General features: G+C 42.0%; 1 protein-coding gene across 1 annotated transcript in view; it reads left to right on the top strand.

The window, feature by feature from the left end:
* Nucleotides 1-19,380, top strand: part of LOC114648899 (neuronal tyrosine-phosphorylated phosphoinositide-3-kinase adapter 1) — a 239,590-nt gene that overhangs the window by 77,489 nt on the left and 142,721 nt on the right. The window contains exon 2 of the mRNA XM_051924056.1: nt 18,372-18,610. Within this exon, the coding sequence (XP_051780016.1) occupies nt 18,423-18,610 (188 nt within the window). The 5' untranslated portion in view covers nt 18,372-18,422. The remainder of the gene's footprint in view (nt 1-18,371; nt 18,611-19,380) is intronic.

The raw sequence follows: 19,380 nt of genomic DNA, 5'->3' as shown, positions 1-19,380 counted from the left end.
TAGTTAAACAGGGCGGCACGGTGGCGCAGTGGTAGCGCTGCTGCCTCGCAGTTAGGAGACCCGGGTTCGCTTCCCGGGTCCACCCTGCGTGGAGTTTGCATGTTCTCCCCGTGTCTGCGTGGGTTTCCTCCGGGCGCTCCGGTTTCCTCCCACAGTCCAAAGACATGCAGGTTAGGTGGATTGGCGATTCTAAATTGGCCCTAGTGTGTGCTTGGTGTGTGGGTGTGTTTGTGTGTGTCCTGCGAGGGGTTGGCACCCTGCCCGGGATTGGTTCCCTGCCTTGTGCCCTGTGTTGGCTGGGATTGGCTCCAGCAGACCCCCGTGACCCTGTGTTCGGATTCAGCGGGTTGGAAAATGGATGGATGAAATAGTTAAACATATGTTCAGTTTAGTAAAAGTGTATGCTAGTAGTATGTAATTACTTTGTATAATATATATTTTTTTCATTTAAATGCAATGTTTACAGTGTATACACTTAGTAGCTACTTAGTAGCCCATCTATCCCACCAGTGTCACTAATGGCATTGCGTGTACCAGCAATGCTATTTAAAGCAGGAAGGCAGGTATCAGTGGTAGTGTCTGGGCATTTCACATGGTAAATGAGAATAACTAAACTTTTAAGTGATTTGGTGCATGGCATGCTAATGGACACCAAATGCACATAAAATTATGATAGCAACCGCAACCATTCTTATGTTTTCACACATGATATCAAGAGTGTATCACGGATGGGCCATGACCAAAATAACATTGAGCCAGCTGATACCCTGTTGGTGGCTGACTGAAATTGTACACAGTAACAGGTGGGCTATAGTTAGTCCTCTAACAGCTGAGTATAACAGTTGTGCCTAAAAATGCCTGTTTCTGATAGGCTTCTTCTGATAGGCTTGTCAGTTTGTTAATAACCTAACTGATGTCCATGCCTGTTAGTTAAGAGCAAAACTATGATTTGCAGTGGTCTAATGCATACAAACATAAGGGACAAAAAAAAAGCACCAAATAAAAAAAGGTTACTTTTTTTGGATTCATATTGATGATAGGACCAGGATATGGTCAAGAGCCCATGGATCTATCATGTTGGGTGTCTGCAAGTAAAGGTGGATGACGGAGGTGCAAGTAGGGAATCCATAATCGGGAGCCCGGGATTCTCGGACATTTTTCATTCCCACATTCCCGAGAATTAAACTTCTGTAATTCCCGGGAAAACGGGAACGGCCAATCTCACATATATAGCGTGTAAAAGTGTAAAAATCGATCAAGAAATAACAGAGTTATAGTTAAAAATAATTAAGTGGCACGGTTTTTTGGCCCACGGTGTAGTGTGTTGCCGATTAATTCAGTCAACAACAGACCAGCAACAATCAATCTCCCAGCTGACTGAGCACAGTGGACTGGAAGGAGTCTGCACTCTGCAGCGCACGAATGCCGGGACGGGGCAGAGTTCATTGACGTCTGTGCTGCTGACAGCTTTGAACAGCAACTTGAAATTGCAATGCATCAGTCTGTTGCATCCACATTATCTGTGCTAAGAAACTTGCCATCACAGAATGATGACAAGAAACTGGATGCATCAGTAAAAGCTGAAACGGCTGTGTTTCAGAGCAACGGCAAGCGCGGTCATTGTTTAGAACAAGTTTATCGGTATCTGATGACTGTGCTACTTACTTCAGTGGAGGCAGAGCGTGCTTTCTCAGCGGCTGGCGTACTCTGCACGAAGGTGCGTTCTCGCCTGGACGACTGCATGCTCGACACGTTGTGCTGTCTACGCTCTTATAACCGCAACTAACTAGATACATGTACATATATGACAGCATGAACTGCTTGTAGTTAAGGTTAGTCTTATTGGTGTCAACATATTGCAGTAGTTTTATTAAAAATAAGTGTCGCTCATTCTAAAACCGTTCAAATATGAGATGCCCAAGCCCAGGATTCCCGGGAATGACATGCGGGATTCCCGAATTCCCGGGAATGGATAAACCCGTCCGGGAATGGATTCCTGAGGTGCAAGGGTATGGAATGTGTTTTCATAACTCACTTAATATGAGTAAATCAACATTTGAATGCCACTAGGTGTATGAACATCTTTGCCCATCTGGTGCTCCACTACATGTCAACATTTCTAAATGGGTCATCTTTCCTGTACCATACTTTTAACACCTTGTTGAGTACTTAGTATGTACAGTATGTCCTGATGGATGTAAGCTATTCTGAAGCAAGTGGGAGACTAACTTGCTGTTAAATAACAGGCAGTTATATTGGGAGAATTATTAGTTAAATCTTTCTTTATATCAATCAGGGTACTTGACTTAAAATGAAAACACGCTATGTCTTACCAGCCTTTTCTACTAATAAAACACATTTAATAAAAGGTTTGTTTTAGTTAGTTAGATAGATAGATAGATAGATAGATAGATAGATAGATAGATAGATAGATAGATAGATAGATAGAACTAAACACACACATTTTGATTTGAGCACACATGAGAATGACTATAAAGCAAGAAAATTAAAAAGAAAGAAAAGAAATGTTCTGACTTGGCTGTCATAGTCACAGTGTGCCATTATATAGACATATTGCTGTTGGTACAAAGGAGCCCTAGTAGCATTTCTTGACACACTTCTGATAAATCGTTGGCTGAAAATCCTCAGTTTGAATGTGTCAGAGAGAGGAGGTGCAGCATTGTTTATAATGGTGCTCAGTTTTGTTCTAATTCTCTCCTTTGGTACTACCTCCAGGGGGTCTAGAGTGCATACTATAACTAAGCTTACCCTTTTAATTAGCCCACTGTTGATTCAGTGGGCTTCTCTTCAAGAGAGTCAAGTTGAGTATTTATTGTCATTTCATCCATATACAGTAGTACAGCATAGAGTGAAATGAAATGTTCCTCTAGTGCTACATAAAACACAGGACAACAAAGAATCCACGACACATAACATAAGGACACATAATATATAACAAGGTGCATGTGAGTCAAATGTGCAACCGCGTGCAATACTGCAGAACAGAACACATATATCAGATATCAGACCCGTCCATGAGCGTTCAGAAGTCTGACCCCTTGGGGGAAGAAACTTACACATTGTGGTGAGGGCCCAATTGCTTCGGTACCTTTTTCCCAATGGCAGGAGTGTAAAAAGTGAATGTGAAGGGTGTGTTGGATCATTCACAATGCTGGTGGCTTTGCGGATGCAGCATGTGGTGTAAATGTCCATGTCCATGATGGAGGGTAGAGAGACACAGATGATCTTTTCAGCTGTCTTCACTATTTGTTTTAGGGCTTTGCGATCCCTGACCGTGCATTTTCCAAACCAGACAGTGATGCTCAGAATGCTCTCTATGGTACCTCTGTTGAATGTTGTTAGAGTAGCTGGTGGAAAATGGACTTTCCTCAGCCTACGCAGGCAGTAGAGCCACTGCTGGGCTTTCTTGGCTAAAGAGCTGGTGTTGTGGGACCACGTGAGTTTCTCTGCCAGGTGGACACCCAGGAATGTGGGGCTATTGACGACCTCCACAGTTGAGCCGTCAATGTTCAGTGTTTTCCATGACCAGTCCAAGCTATCATTAATGTGGAGCCCCAAGTACTTGTAGGAGTAGACCACCTCTACATCCACTCCTTGAATAGTGACTAGGCATATACAGTGGTGTGAAAAACTATTTGCCCCCTTCCTGATTTCTTATTCTTTTGCATGTTTGTCACATAAAATGTTTCTGATCATCAAACACATTTAACCATTAGTCAAATATAACACAAGTAAACACAAAATGCAGTTTTTAAATGATGGTTTTTATTATTTAGGGAGAAAAAAAAATCCAAACCTACATGGCCCTGTGTGAAAAAGTAATTGCCCCCTTGTTAAAAAATAACCTAACTGTGGTGTATCACACCTGAGTTCAATTTCCGTAGCCACCCCCAGGCCTGATTACTGCCACACCTGTTTCAATCAAGAAATCACTTAAATAGGAGCTGCCTGACACAGAGAAGTAGACCAAAAGCACCTCAAAAGCTAGACATCATGCCAAGATCCAAAGAAATTCAGGAACAAATGAGAACAGAAGTAATTGAGAGCTATCAGTCTGGTAAAGGTTATAAAGCCATTTCTAAAGCTTTGGGACTCCAGCGAACCACAGTGAGAGCCATTATCCACAAATGGCAAAAACATGGAACAGTGGTGAACCTTCCCAGGAGTGGCCAGCCGACCAAAATTACCCCAAGAGCGCAGAGACGACTCATCCGAGAGGTCACAAAAGACCCCAGGACAACGTCTAAAGAACTGCAGGCCTCACTTGCCTCAATTAAGGTCAGTGTTCACGACTCCACCATAAGAAAGAGACTGGGCAAAAACGGCCTGCATGGCAGATGTCCAAGACGCAAACCACTGTTAAGCAAAAAGAACATTAGGGCTCGTCTCAATTTTGCTAAGAAACATCTCAATGATTGCCAAGACTTTTGGGAAAATACCTTGTGGACTGATGAGACAAAAGTTGAACTTTTTGGAAGGCAAATGTCCCGTTACATCTGGCGTAAAAGGAACACAGCATTTCAGAAAAAGAACATCATACCAACAGTAAAATATGGTGGTGGTAGTGTGATGGTCTGGGGTTGTTTTGCTGCTTCAGGACCTGGAAGGCTTGCTGTGATAGATGGAACCATGAATTCTACTGTCTACCAAAAAATCCTGAAGGAGAATGTCCGGCCATCTGTTCGTCAACTCAAGCTGAAGCGATCTTGGGTGCTGCAACAGGACAATGACCCAAAACACACCAGCAAATCCACCTCTGAATGGCTGAAGAAAAACAAAATGAAGACTTTGGAGTGGCCTAGTCAAAGTCCTGACCTGAATCCAATTGAGATGCTATGGCATGACCTTAAAAAGGCGGTTCATGCTAGAAAACCCTCAAATAAAGCTGAATTACAACAATTTTGCAAAGATGAGTGGGCCAAAATTCCTCCAGAGCGCTGTAATAGACTCATTGCAAGTTATCGCAAACGCTTGATTGCAGTTATTGCTGCTAAGGGTGGCCCAACCAGTTATTAGGTTCAGGGGGCAATTACTTTTTCACACAGGGTCATGTAGGTTTGGATTTTTTTTTCTCCCTAAATAATAAAAACCACCATTTACAAACTGCATTTTGTGTTTACTTGTGTTATATTTGACTAATGGTTAAATGTGTTTGATGATCAGAAACATTTTGTGTGACAAACATGCAAAAGAATAAGAAATCAGGAAGGGGGCAAATAGTTTTTCACACCACTGTAGGCTCTAGCATGCAGCAAAAGTCAATAACCACTTTCTTGGTTTTGCTGATGTTAAGATGCAGACAATTCTCTTTGCACCAAGAAAAGACTTCTCCACCTGACTCCTATACTCTTTCTCATCCACCTTGTCAATATACCCCATAAATTCATAATCATCTGGAAATTTCTGCCAGTGGCCTGACCTGGTGCTATATTTATATTCTGAGGTGTACAGAGTGAAGAGAAAAGTAGACAAGACTGTTCGTTCTGGCACTCCAGTGTTGCTCACATCCATATCAGAAACACAGTCCTTGAGTCTCACAAACTGTGGTCTTCCTGACAGATAGTACATAATCCAGAATGCCATGGGCTCGTCCACCTGCATATCTTTGAGTTTACCCCTTAACAGGTATGGCTGGTAGGTTTTGAAGGTGCTGGAGAAATCAAAAAACATCTATCCTCACAGTGCTGCCAGCTTTGTCCAAGTAATAAGATTTGTACAGCAGATAGATCATTGCATAGTCCACTCCAATCTTTGTTCGATAGGCAAACTGCAGTGGGTCTGGGTGGCATACTATAAGAGGACTCGTATAGTTCAGGAACAGTCTCTCTCAAATGTCTTCATGGTGTGAGACGTAACTGCCACTAGCCTGTAGTCATTATATGAAGAGGTGTCTGTGTTCTTTGGATCACGAACAATGCATCCTTAGTATTTCTGCTACAGTACCTACAAGTTACAAACTATACTTAGTATTCCAGTTATATATACAGGTTAAGGACTGTAAAGGTTGTGAGTCTGGGAGAAAAAGATATTTGTCTACCTCATGTTTCTATTTTGCTTTTCTTCAAACAAAGGCAAATTTGATTTTAGCATAAGAGAGAGCACAAGGTAGTGTATTGCTTCAAACATAAGAAAATTCCAACATACAAGAAGCTCAGGAGTCTAATTTAAATTATCTCAGTATGTCATAAAGCAGCTCTGAATGGCTAAATAAGTTGTGTAACATCTCCAAAGTGCTTCATATTTCATGAGAAATACCTTTGTGGCATTTCAAGAACATCTAGCTAGTGACCACTACTACTTTAGTGTGCCATTTTTATGTATTCATTTATTTATTTTTTCTTTTGCGTAACCATTTCCATTCAACTAAAATCCCAATCTGATACCTTTAACAAAGAGGACTCCATGTGTTTCCCTTAGAAATAATAAAAAGTATCTGAATTCTGCATAAAAATCCTTGTCAGTCCATTCTAGATGTACCCTCAATATCTTTCAAACTAGACAGGCTAGATCAAATCTGTTTTGGCCAGGCCATTTCCTATGGTCCTGCTTAGATTTGACTATTTCTAGTTACTACATTCTTCCACATAAAATAACCAAGAATTAAGGCAGATTCCAATTTTACAAGTAAAATACATTAAATAAATATATAATGGCTATATGGAGTGCCTGATACATAAAAGACCATTATGCAAAAACAAAAATTGTGTGGCCTCTGTTCACCATCAGAAGCATGTAATGGCTGCACATATTTCAATTGAGACCAAAACCCTCATACTTGTATTTGTGTCTTATCTGCTCAGCTTGTCTACTGTTGGAGCACTAGTAGCTTAAGTGGATTTCTCAGGGTCAGCCAGTAAGTACATTGTGGTATTGACAGTGGCCAAATAGTCGCAAAACCACATTGCTTCCATCTTGTGGCTTAAACGGTCATTGTAGATATCGCACTCTTGTCTCAAGTGACAACGTCTAACCATAGATTTATATCAAATTAGTCAGCTGGTACTGTAAGCAAGGGGCAACAGCTGCCTCAGCTCTCTAAAGACACCATGAGCCTTGAGTAAACCGGCAGACAAATGCATCCTTGCCTGAATGTTTGAAGCCCTGGGGGAAAACATTTATTTCCCAACCAATCTGTTGTTCCACAATACTATATATGTAGCTCTCTTTCCAAGTCCTAGAGCCCATTGAGGTTTGAAGTTTTAGCTGTGCTTGTTTCATGCCATCTAGTGTAACCACCTGAGGGGTAGGATCAGTAAAGGAGCCCCAGTCTCTGAGGTGCAGTATATTCTATGCTCCATCACTCAGGCTAGCGGCATTTTTCATTTTTATTAATTCATGCAGACTAATGGCACACTAGAGAGCACGCAGTTTAAATGCTTAGTGCTGCCACTTTCACGGACACACCTACGTACCCACATGCATTCAGTTGTTTAAATTCCTCCTCCCCCTTACACCTCATTCCATCTGGCTCCTTAATGAGCGGCGTAGTAGAATCTGTATTAATTATAACGTTGCACAGTTCAGTGTGGGCCAAGAGTAGAAGGCTGTGACAAGGTTTATTCAAAATCTGTGTTAATTCTGCTACCAGGCAACCCAAAAGCACTGCCACAATTCACAGTAGCTATCACAATTAGGTTAATCTCAATGTTTATTTTTATATTAAATATCTTTTTTCCTTTGTCATACCATCCTTTTTGTATGCCCATCACTTGTACAGGAAAACAAAAATATTGCTTTTCATATGGCACAAGCTCTAGTGTGCAAGGATCTTGCTTATGGTCATAAAAATAAATCAGTAAGATTTTTATCAGACTAGCCATAAGGTGTAACACAACTGCAAACGGTTACATGTAGGATTGGCCCACATTCATTTACTGTTTATTTGTGTAGGTCCCTGTTTTTACTGCAAGTTCTCCACAGCATTTAAACAAGGCAAACCTGTGATATTTTAAATGGTTCATTAATATTTCTTAACCCCCACCCCCACTAACAAATGCTTTAGTTTACATTCTCTTTTAAGCAAAGCCACACTCCTACTCCCAGGGCAGCTGCATGAGGTTCTTTTGTCAAAAACAGAGCTATAGTATGTATACATATTTGAATCTGAAAAGTGATGATGCCAGAGTGGGGTTATAAACCTCACGAGGACATGTTCAAATTCTACCCTGAGTAAGTGATGTTACCCATCTTGCCTAACAATAAAATAAGAATGTAATAGGTTTGCAGCCATGATTCTTTCACAAACACACAAGCCATGACTCAGTATTTTATTACCACCTGCTTTGATACAATCTCATGACCAGTGCTCTTTGCTAGCCTACAACAATCCAATCAAAACAAAATAATCATTTTGTATCCTCTGCTTTAGACTGTGGGTGTTTTGCCACTTTTGCAGGTGAACTTCATCAAAATCCATCATGTTCTGTCCCACCAGTGGAAATGGTGTCAGTCACCATCTATAAATTCCAATGTTTACTAAAGGTTTGCTAAGTGGTAAAAGAAACCAGTTTGTTAGTCATTAGGACATTAATACATCCACCTTAATAAAAGGATAAGTGTCTGTCTTTGTGTGTGTGTCTGTGTATCTGTGTATCCATCTGATTACTAGGGTTAGGAAGAAAAATGTAAAAATAGGCAAAACATGTAGAAAAAGAGCAAAAAAAAAATCAAAAATGAAAATACGGAATAAGGGTATAAAAGTAAGAAAACTGCACTCATTGACTTGTTATGTTGTCTGACATTATACGCTGACTACAGCAGTGTGGTAGTGACTTTTCTGAACCTCCTTCGGCCACATGGACAGTGTTTATAGCTGTAATGCTAATGACTGATAACTTTGCAGGGGGGGAATGGATGAGTAAGAATAACAATAAATAAACGCACATGACGGGAACCCAAAGCCGTGCCACTAAACAACAGCAATGCTGCAGTGACCACCATGGCATTTTCCTAGCAAAATACAAAATACATCAAAATACAAAAAAATCACTTCGACGAGCAATGCCGAGAGGAAGTGGCGAAATCGCACAGCTATATCTGAAGAAGGGAAGGAAAAGGGATTGAATGAGTATTTTTATACCTGAGCAAGAAAAATAAACATGAGATCTAAGTTGATTACTTAGATTTCAACCTGCCTTAGATGGACAGCACAGCTAGTAATATCTATATTTCTCTAGAAATCAAGTGACTCCGTGAGAACCCTAACTACAAAGAGGACTATTTCATTTATGTTAGGTAGAATGCCCAGAGGGGACTGGGCGGTCTCGTGGCCTGGAACCCCTACAGATTTTATTTTTTTTCTCCAGCCTTCTGGAGTTTTTTTGTTTTTTTTCTGTCCACCCTGGCCATCGGACCTTACTCCTTTTCTATGTTAACTAATGTTGTCTTATTTTAATTTTGTATTTTGTCTGTTATTTTTCTTTTCTTCATTATGTAAAGCACTTTGAGCTACTTTTTGTATGAAAATGTGCTATATAAATAAATGTTGTTGTTGTTGTAGACATTCCATGAGGTGCAAATGGTTGTAAAACCCTGCTGAACTAAAGCATGGGTGCTATACACAGTGCAGAAAGTTGACAGAGGCTGTTGTAAGAGCTAATTTAACTTGGAAAAAAATGATGGGACAATCACAAAGAGAAGTAAGAAGAAAAAACAATTGTTGGGAACAATGTTTGTTGCATAGGCAATTGTGCAGTCAAGCACTTGTAAATGATATTAACATAAGATATGTGAGATACTCTCCATCCATTAATTCTCTTGGAATCCTAGGTTTAAGGTAGGAAACCAGTCTCAATGGAAGTCAGGCTAAGATTCTGTACCTGAAACTGTGAGGCAGCAACACTAACTACTGTGCCACTGTGCCGACAAGATTGTGTTTAAATGCTATGGAAACAACAGATATTGAAGGAAGAATCCTTACTGCATTTACTGACTCAAGGACAATGAAAGTGTGAGGTGGCAGTGCTACCAACAGTTGAAAAATGTAATGGTTAACTAAGTAGAACAGAAACAATCTATATATATAAAATCCTTATGTGCGTCCAGGTGTCCGTGTGTGGGTGTCTTCTGGTGAAGTGCGCATGCGCGGGGTATGGTGCTATGCGCAATATTACTGTCAGAGAAAGTTAGAGGCATTTTACGGAAATACAAACCAGTATTACTGCAACAGGAAATTAAAGGTACACAATACAGTGACGCATATTACAGCCACATACAGCCAGTATTACTGTCAGAGGAGATTAAAGGCATATTACCGACGCGCACACCTGTATTACCGCCAGAGAAAATTAAAGGTATATTACGGACGTACGGACATATATTACGGACATACAAGCCAGCGGACCTACAAGACGATATCCTTCAATAAGGGCGCGCACAGGCATCCTTCAATAAGGGCGCGCACAAAAAGGTGAGCCTCAAAAGGACGACCTCAATTGGGCGCAGCGAATAAAGGCACGTGTAAATAAAGATCTGCACCTGTTGCTCTTCACATATTCCAGAGCCATTTGAACTAAATTATCTACGCGCCCTTATTGAACAGAGCCGTATAAGACAGTATTACTGTCACAGAAAATTAAAGACACACAATACACAGTGGCATCCTACGAAGAACGGTCAGCTCAGCAAGTAAACATCAACAAAAGAAAGGCTGAAAGAAAGAAAAATACGACCAACAAAAAGAATGAGGTTAAAGTCCCTTGCCATTTAATATAGACTGTTCCTACTAATGTTTATGCACTACTGTTCTAGCGCCCGTTATTGTAATGGGCTAAATGACTAGTAAGGTATAAATAAGAACCACATAATTTTTATAATCATGGACAGTACAAATTTTGATCTCTATCAATAGAATTTCTTTGGAGAATATCCTTTGTAAATATTGTCATATAGGCTGACAGTATGATTTAGTGGGTAAGGCATGGCACCATAAATGTGTTGGTTCAGTTCCTGGTTATGCCTCACTGGATAAGACTGAGCAATTCACTTAAACAGCTTGCATTAAAATTATAAAAAATATCTATGAACAGTTGTGGTGTATTTTTATCTTAAAAGTCACTATACTTTATTAATAATAATAATAATAATAATAATAATAATAATAATAATAATAATAATAATAATGAAAAAGAAGAAGAACAAGAAGAAGAAGACTGGAATCAAGGTACATAACTTCTTATTCCATAATTTTTAATCTAACGGTAAAGAAGTACAATGAAATTTAAGTGAACCCTTCCCTTCACAAATAGAGACACATGCTGTTAGTGAAATAAAATGTAGTTCAGTGGTGAGATGAGTCAGACCTTAATGGCATCAGTGAGTACCATCTAGAGTATGCAGAGAAGGCACATTTTGGAGTCCATTATTTAGATGGGACTGCCTATATTGCATGATTAACTCTAGTAGAATGAGGACTTCACCACTGCAAACATTAGTGCCAAATGTAACTTTGTGTGTCAGAGCAAGTCACACGTAAGTGCCCATCACACTACATTACTTTTCCAGTGATTTTTGGTTGTAGTTTAATTTATCGTATTAATCGTATTATGTCATAAACAGTTGCATTCTGTGCCTGTGACTGTCAATTATATAGTATGACATCATCAGTGATTCAGCCATAGTGCATTTAGCCCTGACAAAATCACGTGAATGAAAGACAAAAAGATGTTCCACCTTGATTGGCTGCCAAAAGGTGTTGTCCTTGTAGAGCTTCCCAAGCGCAATAGGTAAGATGAAACTGTGATGAGAAGTCATGTGGGAACTGCGTAACTATCATTCCCCACTATTTCTGTAGTAAAAAGGAAAAAGAAAATCAGTAGTATTGTGCTTATAAAATGTAATTCTCCTGTTTACCATGTGAACATCTGAAACTATCTCTATATATATAAAATCCAACGTCCGCCTGTCTGTCTGTATGTCTGTCTGCTTTTCACGAAAGAGCTACTTAACGGATTTAGATCTGTTTTTTTTTTCTATAATTTGCTTGAACATTCCGGTTGATTTTCCTACTTCTCTCAATTTGCTAAGAATCATAGTTTTCATGCAGGAGCGATATATTCGCGCTAATCCGAGACAGAGGCTGCGGGCCGAGGGGAGAGGGGGAAGCATGAGTGGGGAGCCGGGCGGGGCCCTCCTCACTCACACGCCAGCCTCCGTTTGAATCGGTCAACCTTTGGCCATGTTTTGGAGCATACCTTGCCTCTGCTTAGCTAGTGATACCTGTTTGTGTATTGATTTTTAAAGCTTGTCCTGTTTCACTACTACGCGAGTGAAACCAAGGGGGACAGGTAGTATGTTATATATGAACGTGTACACTTCAGTGCTAGTGCATCCATCCATCCATCCATCCATCCTCTTTCGCTTATCCGAGATCAGGTCGTGGGGGCAGCATCTTGAGCAGAGATGCCCAGACTTCCCTCTCCCTGGCCACTTCTAGCTCTTCCGGGGGAATCCCGAGGTGTTCCCAGACCAGCCGGGAGACATAGTTCCTCCAGCATGTCCTGGGTCTTCCCCGGGGCCTCCTCCCAGTTAGACGTTCCCGGAACACCTCACCAGGAAGGCGTCTGGGAGGTATCCTAATCAGATGCCCAAGCCACCTCATCTGACTCCTCTCGATGCGGAGGAGCAGCGGCTCTACTCTGAGCCCCTCCCGGATGACTGAGCTTCTCACCTTATCTTTAAGGGAAAGCCCAGACACCCTGCAGAGGAAACTCATTTCAGCCGCTTGTATTCTCGATCTCATTCTTTCAGTCACTACCCATAGCTCATGACCATAGGTGAAGGTAGGAACATAGATCGACTGGTAAATTGAGAGCTTTGTCGTATAGCTCAGCTCCTTTTTCACCACGACAAACCGATGCAGAGCCCGCATCACTGCGGTTGCTGCACCGATCCGCCTGTCGATCTCACGCTCCATTCTTTCCTCACTCGTGAACAAGATATTTGAACTCCTCCACTTGGGGCAGGATCTCGCCCCCAACCCTGAGAGGGCACTCCACCCTTTTCCGCCTGAGGACCATGGTCTCGGATTTGAATGTGCTGATTCCCATCCCAGCCGCTTCACACTCAGCTGCAAACTGATCCAGAGAGAGCTGAAGATCATGGCCTTATGAAGCAAACAGGACAACATCATCTTCAAAAAGCAGTGACCCAGTCCTGAATCCACCAAATCGGACCCCCTCAAGTTATGAACAGAATCTTTGACAAAGGGCAGCCCTGATGGAGTCCAACTCTCACTGGAAACAGGTTCGACTTACTGCCGGCAATGTGGACCAAGCTCTGACACCGGTTGTACAGGGACCGAACAGCCCTTATCAGGGGTTCTGATACCCTATACTCCCGGAGCACCCCCCAGAGGATTCCCCGAGGGACACAGTCGAACGCCTTTTCCAAGTCCACAAAACACATGTAGACTGGTTGGGCAAACTCTCATGCACCCTCCAGGACCCTGCTAAGGGTGTAGAGCTGGTCCACTGTTCCGCGACCAGGACAAAAACCACACTGTTCCTCCTGAATCCAAGCTTCGACTATCTGATGGACCCTCCTCTCCAGGACCCCCGAATAGACTTTTCCAGGGAGGCTGAGGAGTGTGATCCCTCTGTAGTTGGAACACACCCTCCGGTCCCCCTTCTTAAAGAGGGGGACCACCTCCCTGGTCTGCCAATCCAGAGGCACTGTCCCTGATGTCCAGGCAATGTTGCAGAGGCGTGTCATCCAAGACAGCCCTACAACATCTAGAACCTTGAGGAACTCCGAGCGTATCTCATCTACCCCCGGGGCCCTGCCACCAAGGAGTTTTTTGACCACCTCAGGAACCTCAGTCCCAGAGATGGAGGAGCCCACCTCCGAGTCCCCAGGCTCTGCTTCCTCATTGGAAGGCATGTTAGTGGGATTGAGGAGGTCTTCGAAGTACTCCCCTCACCGACTCACAACGTCCTGAGTCGAAGTCAGCAGCGCACCATCCCCACCATATACAGTGTTGACACTGCACTGCTTCCCCCTCCTGAGACGCCGTATGGTGGACCAGAATCTCCTCGAAGCCGTCCGAAAGTCGTTCTCCCTTGTCTCCCCAAACTCCTCCCATGCCTGCGTTTTTGCCTCAGCAACCACCGAAGCTGCATTCCGCTTGGCCTGCCGGTACCTATTAGCTGCCTCCAGAGTCCCACAGGACAAAAGGGTTCTGTACGACTCCTTCTTCAGCTTGACGGCATCCCTCACCCCCGGTGTCCACCAACGGTTTCGGGGATTGTCGCCACGACAGGCACCGACCACCTTACGGCCACAGTTCTGGTCAGCCGCCTCAACAATAGAGGCACGGAACAGGGCCCATTCGGACTCAATGTCCCCCACCTCCCTCGGGACATGGTCGAAGTTCTGCCTGATGTGGGAGTTGAAGCTACTTCTGACAGGGGACTCTGCCAGACGTTCCCAGCAGACCCTCAGAACACGTTTGGACCTACCAGGCCTGACCGGCATCCTCCCCCACCATTGAAACCAACTCACCACCAGGTGGTGATCAGTTGACAATTCCGCCCCTCTCTTCACCCGAGTGTCCAAGACATGTGGCCGCAAGTCTGACGACGCGACCACAAAGTCGATCATCGAACCGAGGCCTAGGGTGTCCTGGTGCCAAGTGCACATATGAACACCCTTATGCTTGAACATGGTGTTCGTTATGGACAGTCCATGATGAGCATAGAAGTCCAATAACAAAACACAGCTCGGGTTCAGATCGGGGGGGCCATTCCTCCCAATCACGCCCTTCCAGGTCTCATTGTCATTGCCCACGTGAGCATTGAAGTCTCCCAGCAGTACGACGGAATCCCCAGAAGGTATGCCCTCTAGCACCTCCTCTAGGGACTCCAAAAAGGGTGGGTACTCCAAACTGCTGTTCGGCACATACCCACAAACAACAGTTAGGACACATCCCCCCACCTGAAGGCGGAGAGAGGTTACCCTCTCGTCCACCGGGGTAAACCCTAATGAAGAGGCTCCAAGTCGGGGGGCAATAAGTATGCCCACACCCGCTCGGTGCCTCTCACTGGGGACAACTCCAGAGTGGTAGAGAGTCCAGCCCCTCTCAAGGAGATTGGTTCCAGAGTCCAAGCTGTGCGTCAAGGTGAACCCAACTATATCTAGCCGGAACCTCTTGACCTCGCGCACTAGCTCAGGCTTCTTCCCCTTCAGAGAGGTGAAATTCCACGTCCCAAGAGCCAGCTTCTGTAGCTGAGGAAAGGACCGCCAAGGTCCCCGCCTTCGACCACCACCCAACTCACACTGCACCCATCCTCCTTGGCCCCTCCCATAGGTGGTGAGCCCATGGGAAGGGGGATCCACGTTGTCTATTCGCCATCGAGCCCCACCTCCAGGCCTGGCTCCAGTGAGGGAAAACGCCTTCCAAATTTTTTGTTCTTCATAGGATGTTTTGTTAAACCGCTCTTTGTCTCATCCCTCACCTAGGACCAGTTTGCCTTGGGTGGTCCTACCAGGGGCATAAATCCCTGGACAACAGAGCTCCTAGGATCATTGGAACACGCAAACCCCTCCACCACGATAAGGTGGTGGTTTGAGAAGGGGAGTGCTAGAGCAGTTAAGCATAAATCTAACTATATCTAACTGTTTACCTTATTTTTGTTTGATTGAAAATATACGTACATGTGGCAATATGATTCTGATAGGTTTTTATTAAAACACAATAATATAATTATAATAATTGTTAATAAAACACTGCCTAATTTTATAGAATAAAGCTATATGGCTGGGTTCATAAACTGTTTAATCTGAGGTCCCAAAAAATTCATTACAATACTGGGGCCCAAACAAATGATTATTACCATTGTGATAGCAGAGCCATTCATAGTCAAAAAACATTGACCACATAATAAAAAACAGTGAACATTTTTGTTTCCATTCAAGCTTTTCTGACATTAATATTAGTATCATGATTTGGAGTCTTAATTAGTACAAAAAGTTGTGAGGTTTCTGTAATTTTTCACAAGGGCTTCACTGGCCAGGCCAGGCCTTCATTGTCAGCCTGGAATAAATCTCACCCTGTTGGGCCAATCCCTAGTCAGTGGCCTGCCTAAGGCGTTGTAGGCCTAAAAGAGATGTAGGCCCAAGATAACTTTAAAATTTGTTTAAATATCTCAAAAAGATCCATAAGAGGAGGTTAACCATAAACATGGCTTATGCACAAATAGCCTAAGAAAATAATTTTTATAAAAAAAAGATTTATTTGAATAATATCAAACAATGTCATAAAAGCTCCACAGAGAAACACAAGTATTAAAGGAGTTGCTAAAAAGGCAATCCACAGAGAACAAATCCTAAAAAAATATGATCTAGTAATCAGAATCCTAAGACAGAGCAAAATTATCAAAAATCTAGAAATCCAACCAGTATACAGTTATTAAACAGTTAAACAGTATACTCACAATTCACAATAACTTTAAAATAGCAATGATTCCCATTGAAGTGCCAGTCTCCACAGCCATTATAGAGCTGGGGGCAGTTGCTAAGTGGAGACAGACAGGTGGCCTCACCTCTTGGGTTTCCACCCTCAACGAACATGGAACATGCATTTAAACAGACACCAATACATAATCACAAAGGAAACTAATAAAAATAACATAAAGACATGAACAATAATAACAAAGAAAAATGATAATAAAACATAAAATGCACATAAGTTTGGATGAACAACTATAGACCAGTAAGCTTAACATGCATCACAGGTAAATTAATGGAAGGAATTATTAAGGAATATATTGATCAAGAACATGAGTTTTACTGAACAGTCAGCAAGGGCATAGACGAGGGAGGTATTATTTATCTTGACTTTCTGAACGCGTTTGATAAGGTGCCACATGAGAGGTTGGGCATCACACTAAACAGTATGGAAATTCAGGGTGTTGTGTGCGCATGAGTGCAGAATTGGCTCAGACACAGGAAGTAGAGGTTTATGGTGTGAGAAACGTTATCTGAAATCTGAGATGTTAAGAGTGGTCTCCCTCTGGGGTCAGTGCTAGGGCAACTGCTGTTTTTAATAAATGTAAATGATTTGAGTAGGAATAAAAATAGCAGGATGGTTAAGTTTTCAGATGTTACCAAACTAGGTGGATTAGCAGATAATCTTGAATCTGTTGAATCATTACAGAGAGACTTGAACTTGGCTTGGGCAGACTTGTGGCAGATGAAATTTAATCTGACTAAATAGAACGTATTACATATAGGAAGGAAAATTGTGAGATTTGAATACACAATGGGAGATTTGAATATTGAGAGTACACCTTGTGAGAAGGATTTAGGAGTCATAGTCGATTCGACACTATCAACAACCAGGGAATGTTAAGGCTAACAACATGATGTATAGAGTAAAGTTCAAGGAGGTTATGCTTTGTAACATTCTGGTGATGCCTCATCTGGAGTACTGTGAGCAGTTTTTGCCTCTAGGCTACAAAGAAGACATAGAAGTGCTAGAAAAAGTCCAGAGAAGAGCAACTAGGCTTATACCAGAGCTACAGGGGATGAGCTATGAGGAAAGATTAAAAGAGCTGAGCCTTTTCTGTTTAAGTGAAAGGAGATTAAGAGGAGACATGATTGAAGTGTTTAAAATTATGAAGGGTGCAACTAAACTACTGCCAAGCTATTATCCTACCCATAAGAAAGAATCTTGCCATGACAGGATGGAAAGATTATTTCATTATGTTGGGCTGCCTGGCTCAGACTAATACTGTAGAATGCCCAAGACGGGTGTGCAGCCAGCTGGTTGAAGTCTCCAGGATTCTGACTATGCCTAACTTACTTTGATATAACTGACCATAGACTCCCACTAGATTACTTTCTCCAGGGATGCTGCATACTGGAGTTTTTGTTTTCTACTCCTCTGCTGTCAGCTGGCCATAGTTCAACAATAATGTTAATGGAAAGGTACTCTTAGGTTCCATTTATGTTAATCAGATTTGAGCTTTTGTGTTTTACTGTGTGTTTAAATGAACCTGTATCTTTATTTGTATGCATTATGCAGTTAGTAATTTGTAAAGGGGCAATTCCTGTTTACCTGTGAACTTGGTACAGCGCTATGGACATGAATTCAGTGAATAGTGCTATACAAAACTAAACTGAATTAAATTGAATTGAATAATTGCTTTTGCTTGACATAGTATATTGTAACAGTGAGGATCATCAGACATTCAGGTAGCAGACTACTATGTTTGGAGAGCTTTCGTGTTAATCAGTAGTGGAGAAGTTAACCATTTATTTCCTGCATCTAGGCAGTATTAGAACTGCATTCATCTGAGTTATTTAATACATGAATCTCTCATTAATTGTTGTTTCTTTCTTTATTGCTTTAGGAGCCACCAGGGGGGTTCTTCCCTCACATGTGACTGCCTGGACACTGGAAAATGAGCACTGGCCCCACCCAGGATGTGGCCATTGAGCTTTTCCTACGAGATATTGAAGAAAGGGGCAGCCACGCGCACAAAGCTCTGATTGCAAGAGAGAGCCAAAATAGCGAGATGAACCTGCTCTACCGGAAGACAAGGATAGACTGGCGTCACCGTGATACAACTGATCACGATAACAAAAAGAGGTACAGTGCAGACAATGCACTTCCTTAAGTTAACAACATTAAAAACTATTGAAAGGAAAAGAGTAAGTGAAAATAAGCGAAAGGCAAGGAAAACTAGGCATTCATATATTTTCCAGTTTGCATTTAGAAATATAAAATTCAATTTAATTAGAAAATGCCAGTGAAATACCTTGTATATAGTGATATGTCAGTACTATACCTTTTAGATGAACATAACAAAGAAATGTTATTCTATAATATTTGATTAAGACAAATATCCACATCAGTTTTTTTACTCTGCTTAATTTATTACAGTATAATGGTGAATGGGCAGCATTAGGCAGAAGGCATACTCATATATACACACAAAACACTTACATTGGACCAGTTTAGTGTCAGACTAATAGGAAAATCTTTGGGATGTGGAAGTAAACCTGCACCAATGGAAAACCCAAATAGACACAGGGAAAATGTACAGACTGCCCACAGTGAACCATGCAGGACATTAGACACAGGTCCTGAAGATGTACATCTTTTAAAATCAATATTATTGTAAGGATAATAATAATTTACTTATGGCTTTGATTTTGACACAGTGTCACAGTATTTAGTACTGTTGTCTCACTGCTGGACCTGGTCTTGATTCATAACCTGGTTACTCTGTGTCAAATTTTGCCCCATGTCCACATTAATTTTTTTATGTTAAAATGTTCTCCTTCCTACCAAATATATAACTGGAAAGTGCGTTTGCCTGTCTAAACTGGCCCAGAATGAGTGATTGTGGGTATATA

This window comes from Erpetoichthys calabaricus, chromosome 3 (genome assembly GCF_900747795.2).
Source record: "Erpetoichthys calabaricus chromosome 3, fErpCal1.3, whole genome shotgun sequence".
Lineage (NCBI taxonomy): Eukaryota > Metazoa > Chordata > Cladistia > Polypteriformes > Polypteridae > Erpetoichthys > Erpetoichthys calabaricus.
This window is presented reverse-complemented; position numbering and strand designations above follow the sequence as displayed.